The sequence below is a fragment of the Pristiophorus japonicus genome, chromosome 14, assembly GCF_044704955.1.
Source record: "Pristiophorus japonicus isolate sPriJap1 chromosome 14, sPriJap1.hap1, whole genome shotgun sequence".
Classification (NCBI taxonomy): Eukaryota; Metazoa; Chordata; class Chondrichthyes; family Pristiophoridae; genus Pristiophorus; species Pristiophorus japonicus.
The window spans coordinates 163787084-163808227 of NC_091990.1; the positions used below are offsets into that span (position 1 = coordinate 163787084).

At 45.9% G+C, this 21144-nt stretch overlaps 1 protein-coding gene across 3 annotated transcripts in view; it reads left to right on the plus strand.

Moving 5' to 3' along the window:
- sigirr (single immunoglobulin and toll-interleukin 1 receptor (TIR) domain) overlaps positions 1 to 21144 on the plus strand; it is a 60624-nt gene that overhangs the window by 30268 nt on the left and 9212 nt on the right. For all 3 annotated transcript variants that reach the window (XM_070899768.1, XM_070899767.1, XM_070899769.1), the window contains 4 exons: positions 4215 to 4345; positions 6181 to 6327; positions 7030 to 7173; positions 7933 to 8035. In XM_070899768.1, coding sequence (XP_070755869.1) covers positions 4215 to 4345; positions 6181 to 6327; positions 7030 to 7173; positions 7933 to 8035 — 525 coding nt within the window. The remainder of the gene's footprint in view (positions 1 to 4214; positions 4346 to 6180; positions 6328 to 7029; positions 7174 to 7932; positions 8036 to 21144) is intronic.

Here is a 21144-nt window from a genome sequence, read left to right on the forward strand (position 1 = left end):
GAAACTCTTATTATCTGTTTTTATATTTTATGCTAATTTACTTTCATAATCTATCTTCCCTGGCTTTTAAAAAATGTCCCAATCCTCTGGCCTCCCACTAGCCTTGGCCATATTGTATGCCCTTATTTTCAATTTGATACCATCCCTTACTTCCTTAGTTAGTCATGCATTGTTATCCCTTCTCTTACTGTCTTTCCTTCTCATTGGGATATATTTTTGTTGCGAGTTATGAAATATCTCCTTAAATGTCTGCCACTGCTCATCCACACATTAGTCTATTTTCTCAGTCCACTTTAGCCAACTCTGCCCTCATATGTTTGTAGTCTTCTTTATTTACGATCAGGACACTGGTTTGAGATCCAACTTTCTCACCCTCCAACTGAATTTGAAATTCAACCATGTTACGGTCACTCATTCCTAGAAGATCCTTTACTACGAGATCATTTATTAATCCTCATTACACAGTATCAGATCTAAGATAGCCTGCTCCCTGATTGGTTCCTCAACGTACTGTTCAAGGAAACTATACCGGATACACTCTATGAACTCTTCCTCAAGGCTACCCTGGCCAATTTGTTTTGTCCAATCAATATGAAGGTTAAAATCACCCATGATTATTGCTATTTCTTTATTACAAACTTCCATTATTTCTTGATTTATACTCCGTCCAACAGTGTAGCTACTGTTAGGGGGCCTATAGACTACGTTCACCAGTAACTTTTCCCCTTATTATTCCTTATCTCCACCCAAACTGATTCAGCATCTTGATCCTCTGAGCCAATATTGTTTCTCACTAATGCACTGATCTCATCCTTTAATAACAGAGCTACCCCACCTCCTTTTCCTTTCTGTCTGTCCTTCCAAATTGTTAAATACCCCTGAATATTTAATTCCCAGTTCTGGTCACCTTGCAACCGCATCTCTGTAATGGCAATCAGTTCATACCCATTTGTATCTATTTGTACCGTCAACTCATCAATTTTGTTACAAATGCTCCGTGCATTTAGACAAAGTGCCTTTAAATTTGTTTTTTTACCATTTTTTCCTGCTTGTTTCCTCTGTCTTTCAAATTCACCTTCTACATTTTTGCTTTCCAATTCCAGCTTTACTCCCCTCCCTACTGAATCTATTCTCCGGTTCCCATCCCCCTGCCAAGCTAGCTTAAACTCTCCCCAACAGCACTAGCAACTCCCTCCCCTCCCCCCCGCCCCCCCCGTGAAGATATTGGTCCCGGCTTTGTTGAGGTGCAACTCATCAGGCTTGTACAGGTCCCACCTCCCCCAGGAGTGGTCCCAATGCCTCAGAATCTAAAGCCCTCCCGCCTACACCATCTCTCCAGCCACGTATTCATTTGCTTTATCCTCCTATTTCTGTACTCATTAGCGCGTGGCACTGACAGTAATCCTGAGATTACTACCTTTGAGTTCCTGCTTTTTAATCTCTCTCCTAGCTCCCTAAACTCTGTTTGCAGGACCTCATCCCTCTTCCTACCTAGGTCATTGGTCCCGATATGGATCACAATCTCTGGCTGTTCACCCCCTGCAGCCGCTCAGTGACATCCTTGACCCTGGCACCAGGGAGGCAACATACTATGCTGGAGTCATAACTGCGCCGCAGACAAGCCTGTCTGCTCCCCTGATTATTGAATCCCCTACCACTATAGCTCTTCCATTCTTCTTCCCCCCCCCCCCCCCTGTGCAGCGGACTTGGCTCTGGCTGCACTCCCCAGAGACACCGTCGCCCCCACCGGTATTCAGAAGAGAATACTGGTTGGAGAGTGAGATGGACTCGGGACTCCTGCCCTACCTGCCTAGTCCTCCCTCTTCTGTCTGGCGGTCACCCACTCCCCCTCTGCCTGCACATTCTTTAGCTGCGGGGTGACCGCCTCTAGAAACGTGCTATCCACGAAGTTCTCAGTCTCGTGGATGCACCGCAGTGACTCCAGCCGCTGCTCAAGCTCCAAAACGTGGAGCTCAAGTTGATGCAACCGGAGACACCTCCTGCACACATGGTCGTCCTGGCTACGCGAAGCATCCAGGACATCCCACATGCCCCAGGATGTGCAATCCACGGGACTGGGCTGCCCTGCCATTCCTCTAGTTAATATCATCATCATCATCATAGGCAGTCCCTCGGAATCGAGCAAGACTTGTTTCCACTCCTGAAGTGAGTTCTTTGGTGACTAAACAGTCCAATACAAGAGCCACAGACCCTGTCACAGGTGGGACAGACATTCGTCGAGGGAAGGTGTGGGTGGGACAGGTTTGCCGCACACTCCTTCCGCTGTCTGCGCTTGACCTCTTCACGCTTCGAATCTCAACGCCCTCTCGGATGCACTTTCTCCACTTAGGGCGGTCTTCGACCAGAGACTCCCAGGTGTCAGTGGGGATGTTGCTCTTTATCAGGGAGACTTTGAGGGTGTCCCTGTAACGTTTCCGCTGCCCACCTTTCGCTCGTTTGCTGTGCAGGAGCTCCGCATAGAGCATTTGCTTAGGGAGTCTCGTGTCTGGCATGCGAACTGTGTGGTCTGCCCAGCGATGCTGATCGGGTGTGGTCAGTAGTGCTTCAATACTGGGGATGTTAGCCTGGGCGAGGACACTGATGTTGGTGCGCCTGTCCTCCCAGGGGATTTGCAGGATCTTGCGGAGACATCGTTGGTGATATTTCTCCAGCGACTTGAGGTGTATTCTGTACATCATCCATGCCTCTGATTCATACAGGAGGGCGGGTATTACTGTAGCCCTGTAGATCATGAGCTTGATGTTAGATTTGAGGGCCTGGTCTTCGAACATTCTTTTCCTCAGGTGGCCAAAGGCTGCACTGGTGCACTAGAGGCGATGTTGAATCTCCACATCAATGTCTGCTTTTGCTGATAAGAGGCTCCCGAGGTATGGGAAAAAGTCCACGTTGTCAAGGGCCGCGCCGTGGATCTTGACGACTGGGGGGCAGTGCTGTGCGACGAGGACAGGCTGGTGGAGGACCTTTGTCTTACGGATGTTAAGAGTAACGCCCATGCTTTCGTACGCCTTGGTGAATACATCGACTATATCCTAGTTAACTAAAAATAAACTCTAAACCTTAGCAAAACACACCCAGCCGCTACTCAGCAAATAGCTGATTTAATTAATTAGGTTTTTTAGATAATAAATATCACTTATCTATTTAATTGGAGCTCCTAACTTGCACCAATGCCCAAGGTATTAAAAAAAGAAAGACAAGAAAAATACTCCCCAATCCACCAGCCAATCACTTACCTGCTTGGCTGTGATGTCACAATTTCGATTCTTTTTACTTTTGTCTCTTAATCCTGTCGCTGCTGCAGCTCGCTCCCCCCCCGATCCCTCCTGCTCCCTGCTTCCCCGATTTCACCCCGATTCCCGGCTCGCTCCTCCACCACCCCCTCCCCCCGGCCCACTCTGCCTACCCCACGTGGGGATTTAAGGGCCAGTTCCCTTGTCCGATGCCAGGAGATGAAAAAGGTGTGGATGAGGGTTCCAGTGGTAGTGGGGTGAGGTAAGGACAAAGGTGAGCAGTGTTGCAAAGATAGGTGGTCATCTTGATGATGGGTTTTGAAGCTCGGCTCAGGGTCCCAAAGTGCTTCACCAGCATTGAATTGAAGTGAAGTCATTGTTGTGTCAGTAAACATGACAGCCAATTTGCACACAAGGTCCCATAATCTGATTTGGTGGTGTTGGTTGAGGGATAATATTAGCCAGGACACCAGAAGAATTTTCCTGCTCTTCAAATACCACCACAGAAACTTTTATGTCCACATTTCCGGCACAATGGGCCAAATGGCCTCCTTTTTGCACAGTACTATTCTATGATTCTATTCTATGAGAGGGTAGACAAGTCCTTGGTTTAACATCTCATTCAAAAGACAGCACCTCCAACAGTGCAGCACTCCCCCAGTACTAAACTGAAGTAAATGGCCAAGTCCTGGAGTGGTGTTTGAACCCACAAGCTGCTAACTCCAGAGGAGAGAGTTCAACCAGTGAGCCAAGGCTAGCACAAAATGAAGTCATTCTACATGTGGATGATGTGGGCACATGGAAGGAGAGCAGTTATCATGTGGTAACGCTGGAGGCAGAATATAACTCGTAGTGGGGCAAACGAGACTGTGCTGCTGGGGATGAGGAGACGAGGTGCAAGACTGATATTATCCCCAATGCAGAGTCCAATGTTACTAAATCCCTTCCATCCTTCTTCGTCAGGTTTAATAATAATGCTTCGGAGAAGTTTCTTTCCAGCCTTCTGAACGTGACCTTGACCGACGAGGATGACTATGGAATATTCACCTGTCTCATAAGAAACAAATCCGTGATCTTCACATTACAAAGAGAAAGTGAGTCAAACGCTGCCTGACTTTGGCTCGTGCCAGCAATAAATGCCAAGATCTTTCTCATTGATAGATGTGGATCCTTGTGTTTTGCCCGTCTTAAGGCATCTTGTTGGGGCAGAGTAGAGCAGCTTTAACTACTTTACCAGACTGAGGAGTGCTTAATACTAGCATTGAGTGCTCGGCATGGAAATGATCCCATTCTCCAGCACTTGTATCCCACACCTTGATTAGTACAAATTCCCAACAGCAAAACTGGAAGGTAACTAATGTAACCCCGCTATTTAAGAAAGGAAGGAAGAGAGAAAATGGGGAACTCCAGACCAGTTAGCCTGACATCAGTCGTAGGGAAAATGCTAGAATCTATTATTAAGGATGTGGTAACTGGGCACTTAGAAAATAATAGGATTGGGCAGAGTCAACACAGATTTCTGAAAGGGAAATCATGTTTGACAAATCTGTTAGAGTTTTTTGAGGTTGTAATTAGTAAAGTAGATAAGGGGGAACCAGTGGATGTGGTGTATTTGGATTTTCAAAAGGCGTTTAATACGGTGCCACACAAGAGGTTATTAAACAAAATCAAGGCTCATGGGATTGGGGGTAATATACCAGCATGGATTGAGGATTGATTAACAGACAGAAAACAGAGAGTAGGAATAAACCTGTCATTTTCAGGTTGGCGGGCTGTAACTAGTGGGGTACTGCAAGGATCAGTGCTTGGGCCCCAGCTATTCACAATCTATATCAATGATTTGGATGAAGGGACCAAATATAATAAGTTTGCTGATGATCCAAAGCTAGGTGGCAATGTAAGTTGTGAGGAGGATGCAACAGAGGCTTCAAGGGGATATAGACAGGCTAAGTGAGTGGGCAAGAACATGGCAAATGGAATATAATGTGGAGAAATGTGAAGTTATTCACTTTGGTAGGAAAAATAGAAAAGCAGAGTATTATTTAAACGGTGAGAGATTGGGAAATGTTGGTGTTCAGAGGTACCTGGGTGTCCTTGTACACCAATCACTGAAAGTTAACATGCAGGTACAGCAAGTAATTAAGAAAGCAAATGGTATGTTGGCCTTTATTACAAGACATCTTACTGGAATTATATAGCGTCCTGGTGAGACCACACCTGGAGTAGTGTGCACAGTTTTGGTCTCCTTGTGTAAGGAAGGATATACTCGCCATAGAGGGAGTGCAACGAAGGTTCACTAGACTGATTCCTGGGATGGGGGGATTGTCCTATGAGGAGAGATTGCGTAGAGTAGGCCTGCATTCTCTGGAGTTTAGAAGAATGCGAGGTGATCTCTTAGAAACATACAACATTCTTAGAGCTTGACAAGGTAGGGAGGATGTTCCCCTTGGCTGGGGAGTCTAGAACCAGGGGTCACAGTCTCAGAATAAGGGGTCAGCCATTTAGGACTAGATGAGGAGAAACTTCTTCACTCAGAGGTTGGTGAATCTTTGGAATTCTCTGCCCCAGAGGGCTGTGGAGGCTGTCTTTGATTATATTCAAAACAGAGATCGATAGATTTTTGGAAATTAAGGGAATCAAGGGATATGGGGATAGTGTAAGAAAGTGGAGTTGAGGTCGAAGATCAGCCATGATCTCATTGAATAGTGGAGCAGGCTCAAGGGGCCGAATGGCCGACTCCTGCTCCTAATTCTTGAGTAAACTTAAAAAAAAAATAGAGCTGATGCTGTGAGATGCCTGTGCTTGTGGAGCAGCAAAGTATTTCATTCTGTGTCGGCTGAGAAATGAGGACCCCAGTTAGCCCATGTTATTTACTGTTTCTCCTGGTTAGTCTGTGCCAGGGTGCTGTGACCTGTTCTGTTTCTCCTAGTTGCAGACCATGTCAGCCATGTGCCAGCGGTACTGGGTGCTCTGCTGGTACTCTTCGCACTGCTCCTGGCCGGGTTGCTGTATGTGAAGTGCCGACTGGACCTGCAGCTCTGGTACAGAAACAAATACGGCGAGTTCGAAGTCAACGGTAGGTGATGTTCCCTCCAGGTATTTTTTTTTGGACAGGCAATGTTGATTGAGGGATAAATATTGGCCCCAGGACACTGGGGATAACTCCCCTGATCCTCTTCAAAATAGTGCCATGGGATCTTTTACGTCTACCTGAATATTGAATACCGAAGAGTAACTTACAGGGAGGCATTTAATTGAGGTTCGAATGGTTTATACATGAAGACAAATTCATTAAATCTTATGCGACCAGCAGGGAGCAGTATAGTCCTGATTCTCCAATCCCACACTCCCTTTAAGCACTGCTCTGTGCCGCAAGTGTGCAATCAGTGAGTTTTTCCTCATAGAATAATGGATCTAATCAAGGATTTCGATAATTAGATTTAAATAAAAATGAATACCTGGAATGAGTTACAGGCTGGAATCTAATCAATGGGTTTGATTGTTATACAAAGAATCGTGGATCCCCGAGAGTTAGTTCCATCCACCAGGTCGGGTAGTTGTACCTATGGGCAGAGTGCTATGTAGGTTCAGTGAGTCACTTTTCAAGTCTGGCTGGCACCTTATTTGGTAAGAGACTAGTGTCAGACTGACATTATCTACATATGGTAAGGAAACTGGCAGGGGATGACCTGTGAAGATGATTCAAAAATTACATGTGAATGTGTTTTACCGGGAGTGCTGGGGTGTTAATTTCTCCTTGTGGATTTTCTCTTCCCAGATGGGAAGTTGTATGATGCTTACGTTTCCTACGTGTCTGCTGATGACGACCGGAAATTTGTCAACTTCATCCTGAAGCCACACCTGGAGAACCGATATGGATACAGGCTGCACCTGGATGACCATGACATCCTGCCGGGATCAGGTACCTCTCCCTTTACACTGATCAGGAGACCTAAGCGGTTGGACCCAAAGCGCCATCGCTACCTGTTACATCCCTTCGATCGTGAGGTGCAGGGTCCAGGGGGCAGTCCTGTCGCTGACTCTTTCTGGGATACAATTCCATTCGGTGCTACCAGCACCTCACCGAAGTGGCCATTCTTGATGTGTGGACCTGGACAGTGAGTATCAACGGGTAACTCGACAATGGGGAGCATCACAGCTGAGCCCACCCCTGTCCTCATGACGTTCAGACACGCATGTTCCAACTGGAGTCATTGGATAATAATCAGGAGCAGGAACCTTGGCTGAGTTCCCCTGTCCCTATCGCAGGAGTATTCAGACCACAAGTAGTGTCTTTACCTTGTCCAATGCTGAGGTGAGCTAACCAACACAGACTGAGGCTCGGACCTGGGATTGTTTAGTCTGCATGGCTGTCCTATGCTGCCTTCACCAACTGAGCCATCTGGAGCTCCAAATGTCCCTCGGTCTTTAGTTCCCTCCACAACTTAAAAGCTTTAAAAACCCAAACTCAACTGCTTAATTCTTGGAGGTGTGAGTAAGGAAAAGGATCTGAACTGAATCAGTACTAGTGTTCGTCTGAATCCATATAGTTGATTCATAAATTTATTTGAATAAAATCTTCTTGCTGAAAACTTTGAAGCTCTTAATTACTCACTGACTTAACACTCCTTCGAGCTCCTTCACTAGTTTACCACTGACTACTGTTTCTCTCTTGGTCTAGATCCCTCTGCGGAGCTGATAATGAACATCAGTCGCTGCCGCCGTCTGATTGTGGTGTTGTCCAAGGCATACCTGGAGCAGGACTGGTGCAGGCTAAACTTTAGGTATCTCCCGCACGTCTGAGCTGAGAAATGGCTGGGGGTGAGGGAGGGTGGCACATATGTAGGACACGGCGTATAGAAAAACTGGATACCTTTTACTGTTCACATAGGAACAGGAGGAGGCCATTCAGCCATTCAATGAGATCATGGCTGATCTGCGATCTAACTCCATGTACCCGCCTTTGGCCCATATCCCTTAATACCTTTGGTTAACAAAACGTTACAGAAACATAGAAAAAAAAGGTGCAGGAGTAGACCATTCGGCCCTTCGAGCCTGCACCACCATTCAATGAGTTCATGGCTGAACATGCAACTTCAGTACCCCATTCCTGCTTTCTCGCCATACCCCTTGATCCCCCTAGTAGTAAGGACTACATCTAACTCCTTTTTGAATATATTTAGTGAATTGGCCTCAACAACTTTCTGTGGTAGAGAATTCCACAGGTTCACCACTCTCTGGGTGAAGAAGTTTCTCCTCATCTTGATCCTAAATGGCTTACCCCTTATCCTTAGACTGTGACCCCTGGTTCTGGACTTCCCCAACATTGGGACCATTCTTCCTGCATCTAACCTGTCGAAACCCGTCAGAATTTTAAACGTTTCTATGAGATCCCCTCTCATTCTTCTAAACTCCAGTGAATACAAGCCCAGTTGATCCAGTCTTTCTTGATATGTCAGTCCTGCCATCCCGGTAATCAATAGCAAGAATGTCCTTCCTCAAGTTAGGAGACCAAAACTGTACACAATACTCCAGGTGTGGCCTCACCAAGGCCCTGTACAACTGTAGCAACACCTCCCTGCCCCTGTACTCAAATCCCCTCGCTATGAAGGCCAACATGCCATTTGCCGCCTTAACCGTCTGCTGTACCTGCATGCCAACCTTCAATGACTGATGTACCATGACACCCAGGTCTCGTTGCACCTCCCCTTTTCCTAATGTGTCACCATTCAGATAATAGGCTGTCTCTCTGTTTTTACAACCAAAGTGGATAACCTCACATTTATCCACATTATACTTCATCTGCCATGCATTTGCCCACTCACCTAACCTATCCAAGTCACTCTGCAGCCTCATAGCATCCTCCTCGTAGCTCACACTGCCACCCAACTTAGTGTCATCCGCAAATTTGGAGATACTACATTTAATCCCCTCGTCTAAATCATTAATGTACAATGTAAACAGCTGGGGCCCCAGCACAGAACATTGCGGTACCCCACTAGTCACTGCCTGCCATTCTGAAAAGTACCCATTTACTCCTACTCTTTGCTTCCTGTCTGCCAACCAGTTCTCCATCCACATCAGCACACTACCCCCAATCCCATGTGCTTTAACTTTGCACATTAATCTCTTGTGTGGGACCTTCTCGAAAGCCTTCTGAAAGTCCAAATACACCACATCAACTGGTTCTCCCTTGTCCACTCAACTGGAAACATCCTCAAAAAATTCCAGAAGATTTGTCAAGCATGATTTCCCTTTCACAAATCCATGCTGACTTGGACCTATATGTCACCTCTTTCCAAATGCGCTGCTATGACATCCTTAATAATTGATTCCATCATTTTACCCACTACCGATGTCAGGCTGACCGGTCTATAATTCCCTGTTTTCACTCTCCCTCCTTTTTTAAAAAGTGGGGTTACATTGGCTACCCTCCGCTCCATAGGAACTGATCCAGAGTCTATGGAATGTTGGAAAATGACTGTCAATGCATCTGCTATTTCCAAGACCACCTCCTTAAGTACTCTGGGATGCAATCCATCAGGCCCTGGGGATTTATCTGCCTTCAATCCCATCAATTTCCCCGACACAATTTCCCGACTAATAAGATTTCCCTCAGTTCCTCCTTCTTACTAGACCCTCTGACCCCTTTTATATCTGGAAGGTTGTTTGTGTCCTCCTTAGTGAATACCGAACCAAAGTACTTGTTCAATTGGTCCGCCATTTCTTTGTTCCCAGTTATGACTTTCCATGATTCTGACTGCAGGGGACCTACGTTTGTCTTTACTAACCGTTTTCTCTTTACATACCTATAGAAACTTTTGCAATCCGTCTTAATGTTCCCTGCAAGCTTCCTCTCGTACTCTATTTTCCCTGCCCTAATCAAACGCTTTGTCCTCCTCTGCTGAGTTCTAAATTTCTCCCAGTCCCCTGGTTCGCTGTTATTTCTGGCCAATTTGTATGCCACTTCCTTGGCTTTAATATTATCCCTGATTTCCCTTGATAGCCACGGTTGAGCCACCTTCCCTTTTTTATTTTTACGCCAGACAGGGATGTACAATTGTTGTAGTTCATCCATGCGGTCTCTAAATGTCTGCCATTGCCCATCCACTGTCAACCCCTTAAGTATCATTCGCCAATCTATCCTAGCCAATTCACATATCATACCTTCAGAGTTACCCTTCTTTAAGTTCTGGACCATGGTCTCTGAATTAACTGTTTTCTTCTCCATCCTAATGTAGAATTCCACCATATTATGGTCACTCTTCCCCAAGGGGCCTCGCACAACGAGATTGCTAATTAATCCTCTCTCATTACACAACACCCAGTCTAAAATGGCCTCCCCCTTAGTTGGTTCCTCGACAAATTGGTCTAGAAAACCATCCCTTATGCACTCCAGGAAATCCTCCTCCACCGTATTGTTTCCAGTTTGGTAAGCCCAATCTATATGCATATTAAAGTCACCCATGATAACTGCTGCACCTTTATTGCATGCACCCCTAATTTCCTGTTTGATGCCCTCCCCAACATCACTACTACTGTTTGGAGGTCTGTACACAACTCCCACTAGCGTTTTCTGCCCTTTGGTATTCCGTAGTTCCACCCATACCGATTCTACATCATCCAAGCTAATGTCCTTCCTTACAATTGCATTAATTTCCTCTTTAACCAGCAATGCCACCCCGCCTCCTTATCCTTTCTGTCTATCTTTCCTAAATGTTGAATACCCTTGGATGTTGAGTTCCCAGCCTTAATCACCCTGGAGCCATGTCTCCGTGATGCCAACCACATCGTATCCGTTAACTGCTATCTGCGCAGTTAATTCGTCCACCTTATTCTGAATACTCCTCGCATTGAGGCACAGCGCCTTCAGGCTTGCCTTTTTAATACACTTTGACCCTTTAGAATTTTGCTGTAAAGTGGCCCTTTTTGTTTTTTGCCTTGGGTTTCTCTGCCCTCCACTTTTACTCATCTCGTTTCTGTTTTTTGCTTCTATCTCCATTTTGTTTCCTTCTGTCTCCCTGCATTGGTTCCCATCCCCCTGCCATATTAGTTTAACTCCTTCCCAACAGCACTAGCAAACACTCCCCCTAGGACATTGGTTCCGGTCCTGCCTAGGTGCAGACTGTCCGGTTTGTACTGGTCCCACCTCCCTCAGAACCGTTTCCAATGCCCCAGGAATTTGAATCCCTCCCTGCTGCACCACTGCTCAAGCCACATATTCATCTGAGCTATCCTGCAATTCCTACTCTGACTAGCACGTGGCACTGGTAGCAATCCCGAGATTACTACTTTTGAGGTCCTACTTTTTAATTTAGCTCCTAGCTCCTTAAATTTGTCTCGTAGGACCTCATCCCGTTTTTTACCTATATCGTTGGTTCCAATGTGCACCACGACAACTGGCTGTTCACCCTCCCTTTTCAGAATGTCCTGTACCCGCTCCAAGACATCCTTGACCCCTGCACCAGGAAGGCAACATACCATCCTGGAGTCTCTGTTGCGGCCGCAGAAACGCCTATCTATTCCCCTTACAATTGAATCCCCTATCACTATCGCTCTCCCACTCTTTTTCCTGCCCTCCTGTGCAGCAGAGCCAGCCACGGTGCCTTGAACTTGGCTGCTGCTGCCCTCCCCTGGTGAGTCATCCCCCCAACAGTACTCAAAGCGGTGTATCTGTTTTGCAGGGGGATGACCGCAGGGGATCCCTGCACTACCTTCCTTGCACTGTTCTTCCTGTTGGTCTTCCATTCCCTATCTGGTTGTGGACCCTTCACCTGCGGTAAGACCAACTCTCTACACGTGCTAATCACGTCATTCTCAGCTCCAGAGTGAATCCACCCTCAGCTCCAATTCCGCAACGCGGTCCGTCAGGAGCTGGAGGCGAATACACTTCCCGCACACGTAGTCGTCAGGGACACCGGAAGTGTCCCTGAGTTCCCACATGGTACAGGAGGAGCATATCACGTGTCCGAGCTCTCCTGCCATGACTTATCCTTTAGATACACTTAATTTGGCGACAACAATGTTAACAGGTTACTTACTGATATAAAAAAGAAAAAGAAAAGCTACTCACCAATCACCAGCCAATCACTTACCCCTTTGGCTGTGACGTCACCTTTTGATTTCTTTCTACTTCTTTTTTGCTTTTTCTCCTGGCTGGAGCTGCACAAGCTCCGCCTTTATCGGCCTCACTCACGCTGCTCTCGCCTCTCGCTGACTGCCGCTGCCTCTGGAACACCCGCTGGGCCTTTATAGGCCTCACTCACGCTGCTCCCGCCTCTCGCCGACTGCCGCTGCCTGTGGAACACCCGCTGGGCCTTTATAGGCCTCACTCACGCTGCTCCCGCCTCTCGCCGACTGCCGCTGCCTCTGGAACACCCGCTGGGCCTTTATAGGCCTCACTCACGCTGCTCTCGCCTCTCGCTGACTGCCGCTGCCTCTGGAACACCCGCTGGGCCTTTATAGGCCTCACTCACGCTGCTCTCGCCTCTCGCTGACTGCCGCTGCCTCTGGAACACCCGCTGGGCCTTTATAGGCCTCACTCACGCTGCTCCCGCCTCTCGCCGACTGCCGCTGCCTGTGGAACACCCGCTGGGCCTTTATAGGCCTCACTCACACTGCAACTGCCTCTCGCCGACTGCCGCTGCCTGTGGAACACCCGCTGGGCCTTTATAGGCCTCTCCACGCTGCTCCCGCCTCTCGCCGACTGCCGCTGCCTGTGGAACACCCGCTGGGCCTTTATAGGCCTCACCACGCTGCTCCCGCCTCTCGCCGACTGCCGCTGCCTGTGGAACACCCGCTGGGCCTTTATAGGCCTCACCACGCTGCTCCCGCCTCTCGCCGACTGCCGCTGCCTGTGGAACACCCGCTGGGCCTTTATAGGCCTCACCACGCTGCTCCCGCCTCTCGCCGACTGCCAATTCGTCAATTTGTGATTTACATTAACAATTGATCTAACCTCAATTGTCGTTTCCAGAAGAGAGTTCCAAACTTCTACCACCCGAATTTCCGAATTTCACTCCTGAAAGTTCTGGCCCTAATTTTTCGACTAATCCCCTAGTCCTAGAATCCCCAACCAGCGGAAATAATGTCTCAATGTCTACCCTATCTGTTCCCCTTAATAACCTGAAAACTTCGATCAGATTGCTCCTTAACCACCTAAATTCTAGGGAATACAACCCTAATTTGTGTAATCTCTTCTCGTAACTTAACCCTTGGAGTCCGGGTATCATTCAGGTAAACGTACACTGCACTCCCTCCAAGACAAATATATGCTCCCAGGACTCCAGGTGTGGTCTAACCAGGGCTCTGTACAGCTGCAGCATAACCTCTACCCCTGGAACCTCTGGAAACTGTAGGTCCCCTGCAGTTAGAATCAGGGGAAGTCATAACTGGGAACAAAGAAATGGCAGGCCAATTGAACAAGTACTTTGGTTCGGTATTCACTAAGGAGGACACAAACAACCTTCCGGATATAAAAGAGGTCAGAGGGTCTAGTAAGGAGGAGGAACTGAGGGAAATCTTTATTAGTCGGGAAATTGTGTTGGGGAAATTGATGGGATTGAAGGCCGATAAATCCCCAGGGCCTGATGGACTGCATCCCAGAGTACTTAAGGAGGTGGCCTTGAAAATAGCGGATGCATTGACAGTCATTTTCCAACATTCCATAGACTCTGGATCAGTTCCTATGGAATGGAGGGTAGCCAATGTAACCCCACTTTTTAAAAAAGGAGGGCGAGAGAAAACAGGGAATTATAGATTGGTCAGCCTGACATCAGTAGTGGGTAAAATGATGGAATCAATTATTAAGGATGTCATAGCAGCACATTTGGAAAGAGGTGACATGATAGGTCCAAGTCAACATGGATTTGTGAAAGGGAAATCATGCTTGACAAATCTTCTGGAATTTTTTGAGGATGTTTCCAGTAAAGTGGACAAGGGAGAACCAGTTGATGTGGTATATTTGGACTTTCAGAAGGCTTTCGACAAGGTCCCACACAAGAGATTAATGTGCAAAGTTAAAGCACATGGGATTGGGGGTAGTGTGCTGACGTGGATTGAGAACTGGTTGTCAGACAGGAAGCAAAGAGTAGGAGTAAATGGGTACTTTTCAGAATGGCAGGCAGTGACTAGTGGGGTACCGCAAGGTTCTGTGCTGGGGCCCCAGCTGTTTACATTGTACATTAATGATTTAGACGAGGGGATTAAATGTAGTATCTCCAAATTTGCGGATGACACTAAGTTGGGTGGCAGTGTGAGCTGCGAGGAGGATGCTATGAGGCTGCAGAGTGACTTGGATAGGTTAGGTGAGTGGGCAAATGCATGGCAAATGAAGTATAATGTGGATAAATGTGAGGTTATCCACTTTGGTTGTAAAAACAGAGAGACAGACTATTATCTGAATGGTGACAGATTAGGAAAAGGGGAGGTGCAACGAGACCTGGGTGTCATGGTACATCAGTCATTGAAGGTTGGCATGCAGGTACAGCAGGCGGTTAAGAAAGCAAATGGCATGTTGGCCTTCATAGAGAGGGGATTTGAGTACAGGGGCAGGGAGGTGTTGCTACAGTTGTACAGGGCCTTGGTGAGGCCACACCTGGAGTATTGTGTACAGTTTTGGTCTCCTAACTTGAGGAAGGACATTCTTGCTAATGAGGGAGTGCGGCGAAGGTTCACCAGACTGATTCCCGGGATGGTGGGACTGACCTATCAAGAAAGACTGGATCAACTGGGCTTGTATTCACTGGAGTTCAGAAGAATGAGAGGGGACCTCATAGAAACATTTAAAATTCTGACGGGTTTAGACAGGTTAGATGCAGGAAAAATGTTCCCAATGTTGGGGAAGTCCAGAACCAGGGGTCACAGTCTAAGGATAAGGGGTAAGCCATTTAGGACCGAGATGAGGAGAAACTTCTTCACCCAGAGAGTGGTGAACCTGTGGAATTCTCTACCACAGAAAGTAGTTGAGGCCAATTCACTAAATATATTCAAAAGGGAGTTAGATGAAGTCCTTACTATTAGGGAGATCAAGGGGTATGGCGAGAAAGCAGGAAGGGGGTACTGAAGTTGCATGTTCAGCCATGAATTCATTGAATGGCGGTGCAGCCTAGAAGGGCCGAATGGCCTACTCCTGCACCTATTTTCTATGTTTCTATTTTCTATGTTACCCCCTAGTACTCTAGTCCTCTAGATATAAAAGGCCAGTATCCCATTAGCCTTTTTGATTTAATAACTATACTACGGTAAACCTCCGTGTCACCCATGTTCCCCTAGTTGTAGAATCCCCAACCAGCGGAAATAATTTCTCAATATTTACCCTATCTGCTTATAATAATAGCTGTGGAATTAATGCATCGCTTGTCTGACTTTTCACCAGATATGTTGCCTAAAATGGACTGGGAAAATAGATTGTTAAAGTGTGGGACGGTTGATGAGCAGTGGCATACATTTAAGGAGATATTTCATAAGTCGCAACAAAAATATATCCCAATGAGAAGAGAAACATAGAAACATAGAAAATAGGTGCAGGAGTAGGCCCTTCGAGCCTGCACCGTCATTCAATAAGGTCATGGCTGATCATGCAACTTCAGTACCCCTTTCCTGCTTTCTCTCCATACCCCTTGATCCCTTTAGCCGTAAGGGCCACATCTAACTCCCTTTTGAATATATCCAACGAACTGGCCTCAGCAACTTTCTGTGGTGTAGAATTCCACAGGTTCACAATTCTCTGGGTGAAAAAGTTTCTCCTCATCTCGGTCCTAGATGGCTTACCCCTTATCCTTAGACTGTGACCCCTGGTTCTGGACTTCCCCAACATCGGGAACATTATTCCTGCATCTAACCTGTCCAATTCCGTCAAGAATTTTACATGCTTCTATGAGATCCCCTCTCATTCTTCTAAATTCCAGTGAATATAAGCTTAGTCGATCCAGTTTTTCTTCATATATCAGTCCTGCCATCCCAGGAATCAGTCTGGTGAACCTTCGCTGCACTCCCTCAATAGCAAGAATGTCCTTCCTCAGATTAGGAGACCAAAACTGAACACAATACTCAAGGTGTGGTGTCACCAAGGCCCTGTACAACTGCAGCAAGACCTCCATGCTCCTATACTCAATTCCCCTCGCTATGAAGGCCAACATGCCATTTTCTTTCTTTACTGCCTGCTGTACCTGCATGCCTACTTTCAATGACTGATGTACCATGACACCCAGGTCTCGTTGCACCTCACCTTTTACTAATCTGTCACCATTCAGATAATCTGCCTTCCTGTTTTTGCCACCAAAGTGGATATCCTCACATTTATCCACATTATACTGCATCTGCCATGCATTTGCCCACTCACCGAACCTATCCAAGTCATCCTGCAGCCTCTTAGCATCCTCCTCACAGCTCACACTGCCACCCAGCTTAGTGTCAACTGCAAACTTGGAGATATTACATTCAATTCTTTTGTCTAAATCATTAATATATATTGTAAATAGCTGGGGTCCCAACACTGAACCTTGCGGTACCCTACTAATCACTGCCTGCCATTCTGAAAAGGCCCCGTTTATTCCTACTCTTAGCTTTCTGTCTGCCAACCACTTCTCTATCCACGTCAGTACATTACTCCCAATACCATGTGCTTTGATTTTGCACACTAATCTCTTCCATGGGACCTTGTCAAAAGCCTTTTGAAAGTCCAAATACACCACATCCACTGGTTCTCCCTTATCCACTCTACTAGTTACATCCTCACAAAATTCTAGAAGATTTGTCGAGCATGATTTCCCTTTCCTAAATCCATGCTGACTTGGACCAATCCTGTCACTGCTTTCCAAATGCGCTGCTATTACATCTTTAATAATTGTTTTCAGCATTTTCCCCACTACCGATGTCAGACTAACCGATCTATAATTCCTTGTTTTCTCTCTCCTTTTTTAAAAAGTGGGGTTACATTAGCTACTCTCCAATTCATAGGAACTGATCCAGAGTCCATGGAATGTTGGAAAATGACCATCAATGCATCTACTATTTCTAGGGCCACTTCCTTAAGTACTCTGGGATGCAGACTATCAGGCCCTGGGGATTTATCGGCCTTCAATCCCATCAATTTTCCTAACGCCATTTCCTGACTAATAAGGATTTCCCTCAGTTCCCCCTTCTCGCTAGACCCTCGTTCCCTTGGTATTTTCAGGAGGTTATTTGTGTCTTCCTTAGTGAAGACAGAACCAAAGTATCTGTTCAATTGGTCTGCCATTTCCTTGTTCCCCATTGTGAATTCACCTGATTCTGACTGCAAGGGACCTACATTAGTCTTCACTAATCTTTTTCTCTTCACATTTCTATAGAAGCTTTTGCAGTCAGTTTTTATGTTCCCTGCAAGCTTACTCTCGTACTCTATTTTCCCTCCTAATTAAACTGTTAGTCCTCCTCTGCTGAATTCTACATTTCTCCCAGTCCTCAGGTTTGCTGCTTTTTCTGGCCAATTTATATGCCCCTTCCTTGGATTTAACACTATCCCTAATTTCCCTTGTTAGCCACAGTTGAGCCACCTTCCCCGTTTTATTTTTACGCCGGACAGGGATGTACAATTGTTGTAGTTCATCCATGTGACCTTTAAATGTCTGCCATTGCCTATCCACCATCAACCCTTTAAGTATCATTCACCAGTCTATCCTAGCCAATTCACGTCTTATACCATCGAAAGAAAGACTGTGGGAGAAGGGATAACCATTCGTGGCTAACTAAGGAAATAAGGGCTGGTATCGAATTAAAAATAAGGACATACAATGTGGCCAAGACTAGTGGAAGGCCAGAAGATGAGGAAACATCTAAAAGCCAGCAAAGAACAACTAAAAAAATAATAGAGTGGGAAGATAGATTATGAAAGTAAATTAGCACGAAATATAAAAACAGATAGTAAGAATTTCTACAGGTACATAAAAAATGAGAGAAAGCAGGAAACTATAGACCAGTTAGGCTAACATCTGTCATTGGGAAAATGCTGGAGTCCATTATTAAGGAACTAGCAGTGGGACATTTGGAAAAGCATAATTCAATCAAGCAGAATCAACAGGTCTTTTGAATGTTTGACAAATTTGCTGGAGTTCTTTGAGGATGTAATGAGCAGGGTGGATAAGAGGGAACCAGTGGATGTGGTGTATTTGGATTTCCAGATGGCATTCGATAAGGTGCCACATAAAAGGTTACTGCACAAGATGAAAGTTCATGGGTTTGGGGGTAATATATTAGCATGGATAAGAGTATTGGCTAACCAACAGAAAACAGAGAGTCGGGATAAATGGGTCAATTTCCAGTTGGCAATCACTAACTAGTGGGGTGCCGCAGGGATTGGTGCTGGGTCCTCAACTATTTACAATCTATATTAATGAATTGGATGAAGGGACTGAGTGTAATGTAGCCAAGTTTGCTGATGATACAAAGATGGGGGGGAAAGCAAATTGTGAGGTGGACACACAAAATCTGCAGAGGGATATAGACAGGCTAAGTGAGTGGGCAAAAATTTGGCAGATGGAGTATAATGTGGGAAAATGTGAGGTTATCCACTTTCGCAGAAAAATTAGAAAAGCAAATTATAATTTAAATGGAGAAAAATTGCAAAGTGCTGCAGTACAGAGGGACCTGAGGTCCTGGTGCATGAATCACAAAAGGTTAATATGCAGGTGCAGCAAGTAATCAGGAAGGCAAATAGAATGTTGGCCTTTATTGCAAGGGGGATAGAGTATAAAAGCAGAGAAGTCCTGCTACACCTGTACAGGGTATTGGTGAGGCCACACCGGGAGTACTGCGTTCAGTTTTGGTCTCCGTATTTAAGGAAGGATATATTTGCATTGGAGGCTGTTCAGAGAAGGTTCACTAGGTTGATTCCGGAGCTGAGGGGGTTGACTCATGAAGATAGATTGAGTAGGTTGGGCCTATACGCATTGGAGTTCAGAAGGATGAGAGGTGATCTTATCAAAACATATAAGATAATGAGGGGGCTCGACAAGGTGGATGCAGAGAGGATATTTCCACTCATAGGGGAAACTAAAACTAGGGGACATAGTTTCAGAATAAGGGGCCACCCATTTAAAACTGAGATGAGGAGAAATTTCTTCTCCCTGGGTTGTAAATCTGTGGAATTCTCTGCCCCAGAGAGCTGTGAAGGCTGGGTCATTGAATATATTTAAGGCGGAGACAGACAGACTTTTGAGCGATAAGGGAATAAAGGGTTATGGGGAGCGGGTAGGGAAGTGGAGCTGAGTCCATGATCAGATCAGCCATGATCGTATTAAATGGTGGAGCAGGCTCTAGGGGCCGTATGGCCCACTCCTGCTCCTATTTCTTTGTTCTTATGTTCTTCGGTGTTACATGGCAATTAGCTGAAGTGTTGGCTGTTTTTATTTAAGGATTCATGTAGTTATACCCATATACTGGTGCTGTATAAACTGAGTTTTCCAGTTGCATTTTAGAGATTAAAATGACAGCACTGTGTCTCCCATTGTGTTTAAAGAGCTGGTGAACACAGCACTTGTTCACAAATACCGTAACCAAGGTGGTGTTCTGTTTAGCAATGTGCACATGATTAATGGACATAATAAACCGTGGTAATGTTAAACTGGGTGTTTAATGCTGATGTGGTATTAGTCATAATGGGAGATGCAATTTGTAAACAGCACTTTAAACATTTACAACAGTCTCTCAGCAGAACATTAAAGGTTTAGGTTCAGCAGAGATATCTGATTTTGAAACCCACTTTGCACACCATTTCTGCAAAGCCGCTTAATGAAGGTGCTCAGATCATTGGGCTTCAATAATCCCCATGGGGGGGATATCAATGGGCAGTAGGCAATGGGTGTCGGCCGACACCATTCTGACTCCGAACATCAGGGATTGGTGTAGCAGGGTTGTTTCCAGTACAGTTACAACAAGTTATAACTGAGAAAACAGGAAGGAAGACAAGGGGATAAACAACTGGGGAAGGAATGTTGCAGTTGTTTCTGCAACATCGAGATACACTAAGGTGCCTTGTGTGACATGGAGGCTCTAAGCTGGAAGGGACCTCTGATGACCTGTGTTAGCACTGTGACTGCTCCTGTCCTAGATGAGATAAAATAAAACCAATACAGATTGTGGGTTGAACCTGACAGGTTCTCCATTTGTATGGATCGGTACCACTCCAAGCAATGTGTTTACCCATTCAGCCATTGTATGGATCGGTACCACTCCAAGCAGTGTATTTACCCATTCAGCCATTGTATGGATCGGTACCACTCCAAGCAGTGTATTTACCCATTCAGCCATTGAGGAGGTAACTCACAATCTCCCAGTATAAAGAAGCTCTGCATCTCATCGATCCTTCTGGTGTTGCTCTGTATTTTGTTGCTGGGGAGTTTGTGTATGGCCATAAGTGTTTATTTGCAGATTTATATATGTGCAGGTGGTAAAGATGCATACAGTGAGTCATAGATACAAGGGGTGGCTAGATACTATGGGGGATTTATGTATGACATCGTTGTATGTAACTAGGTGTCTCCAATATATAGGGTGTATAAAATGGTGTTTTATTCATACGCCATCCTAAATAGTGAATAGAGGTTAGATGCCTCTTGGGGGTCAGTAGGGTGTATGCAATTAAGTTTTGCACATGCAGGGGATGGATGAGTAATGGAAAGAAGGTTTAACGAATGCAGGACACCGGAGAGTTTATGCAATAGGGGAAAGTGACTTGGGTTGGGTGTGGTTGGGCTTGTCTGATGTGGCTTGTTTTGGGTGCAGACAAGGCTTGAAGTGGCCAATATTGTGTGTGGCTATTGCCTCGTGCAGCTAGTTTTTGTCCTGGAAAACTAGCTGCACGAGTGGTCAGTATGGATTATGTACAAGGGAAAGCCCTGATATGGTCAGGATGCTG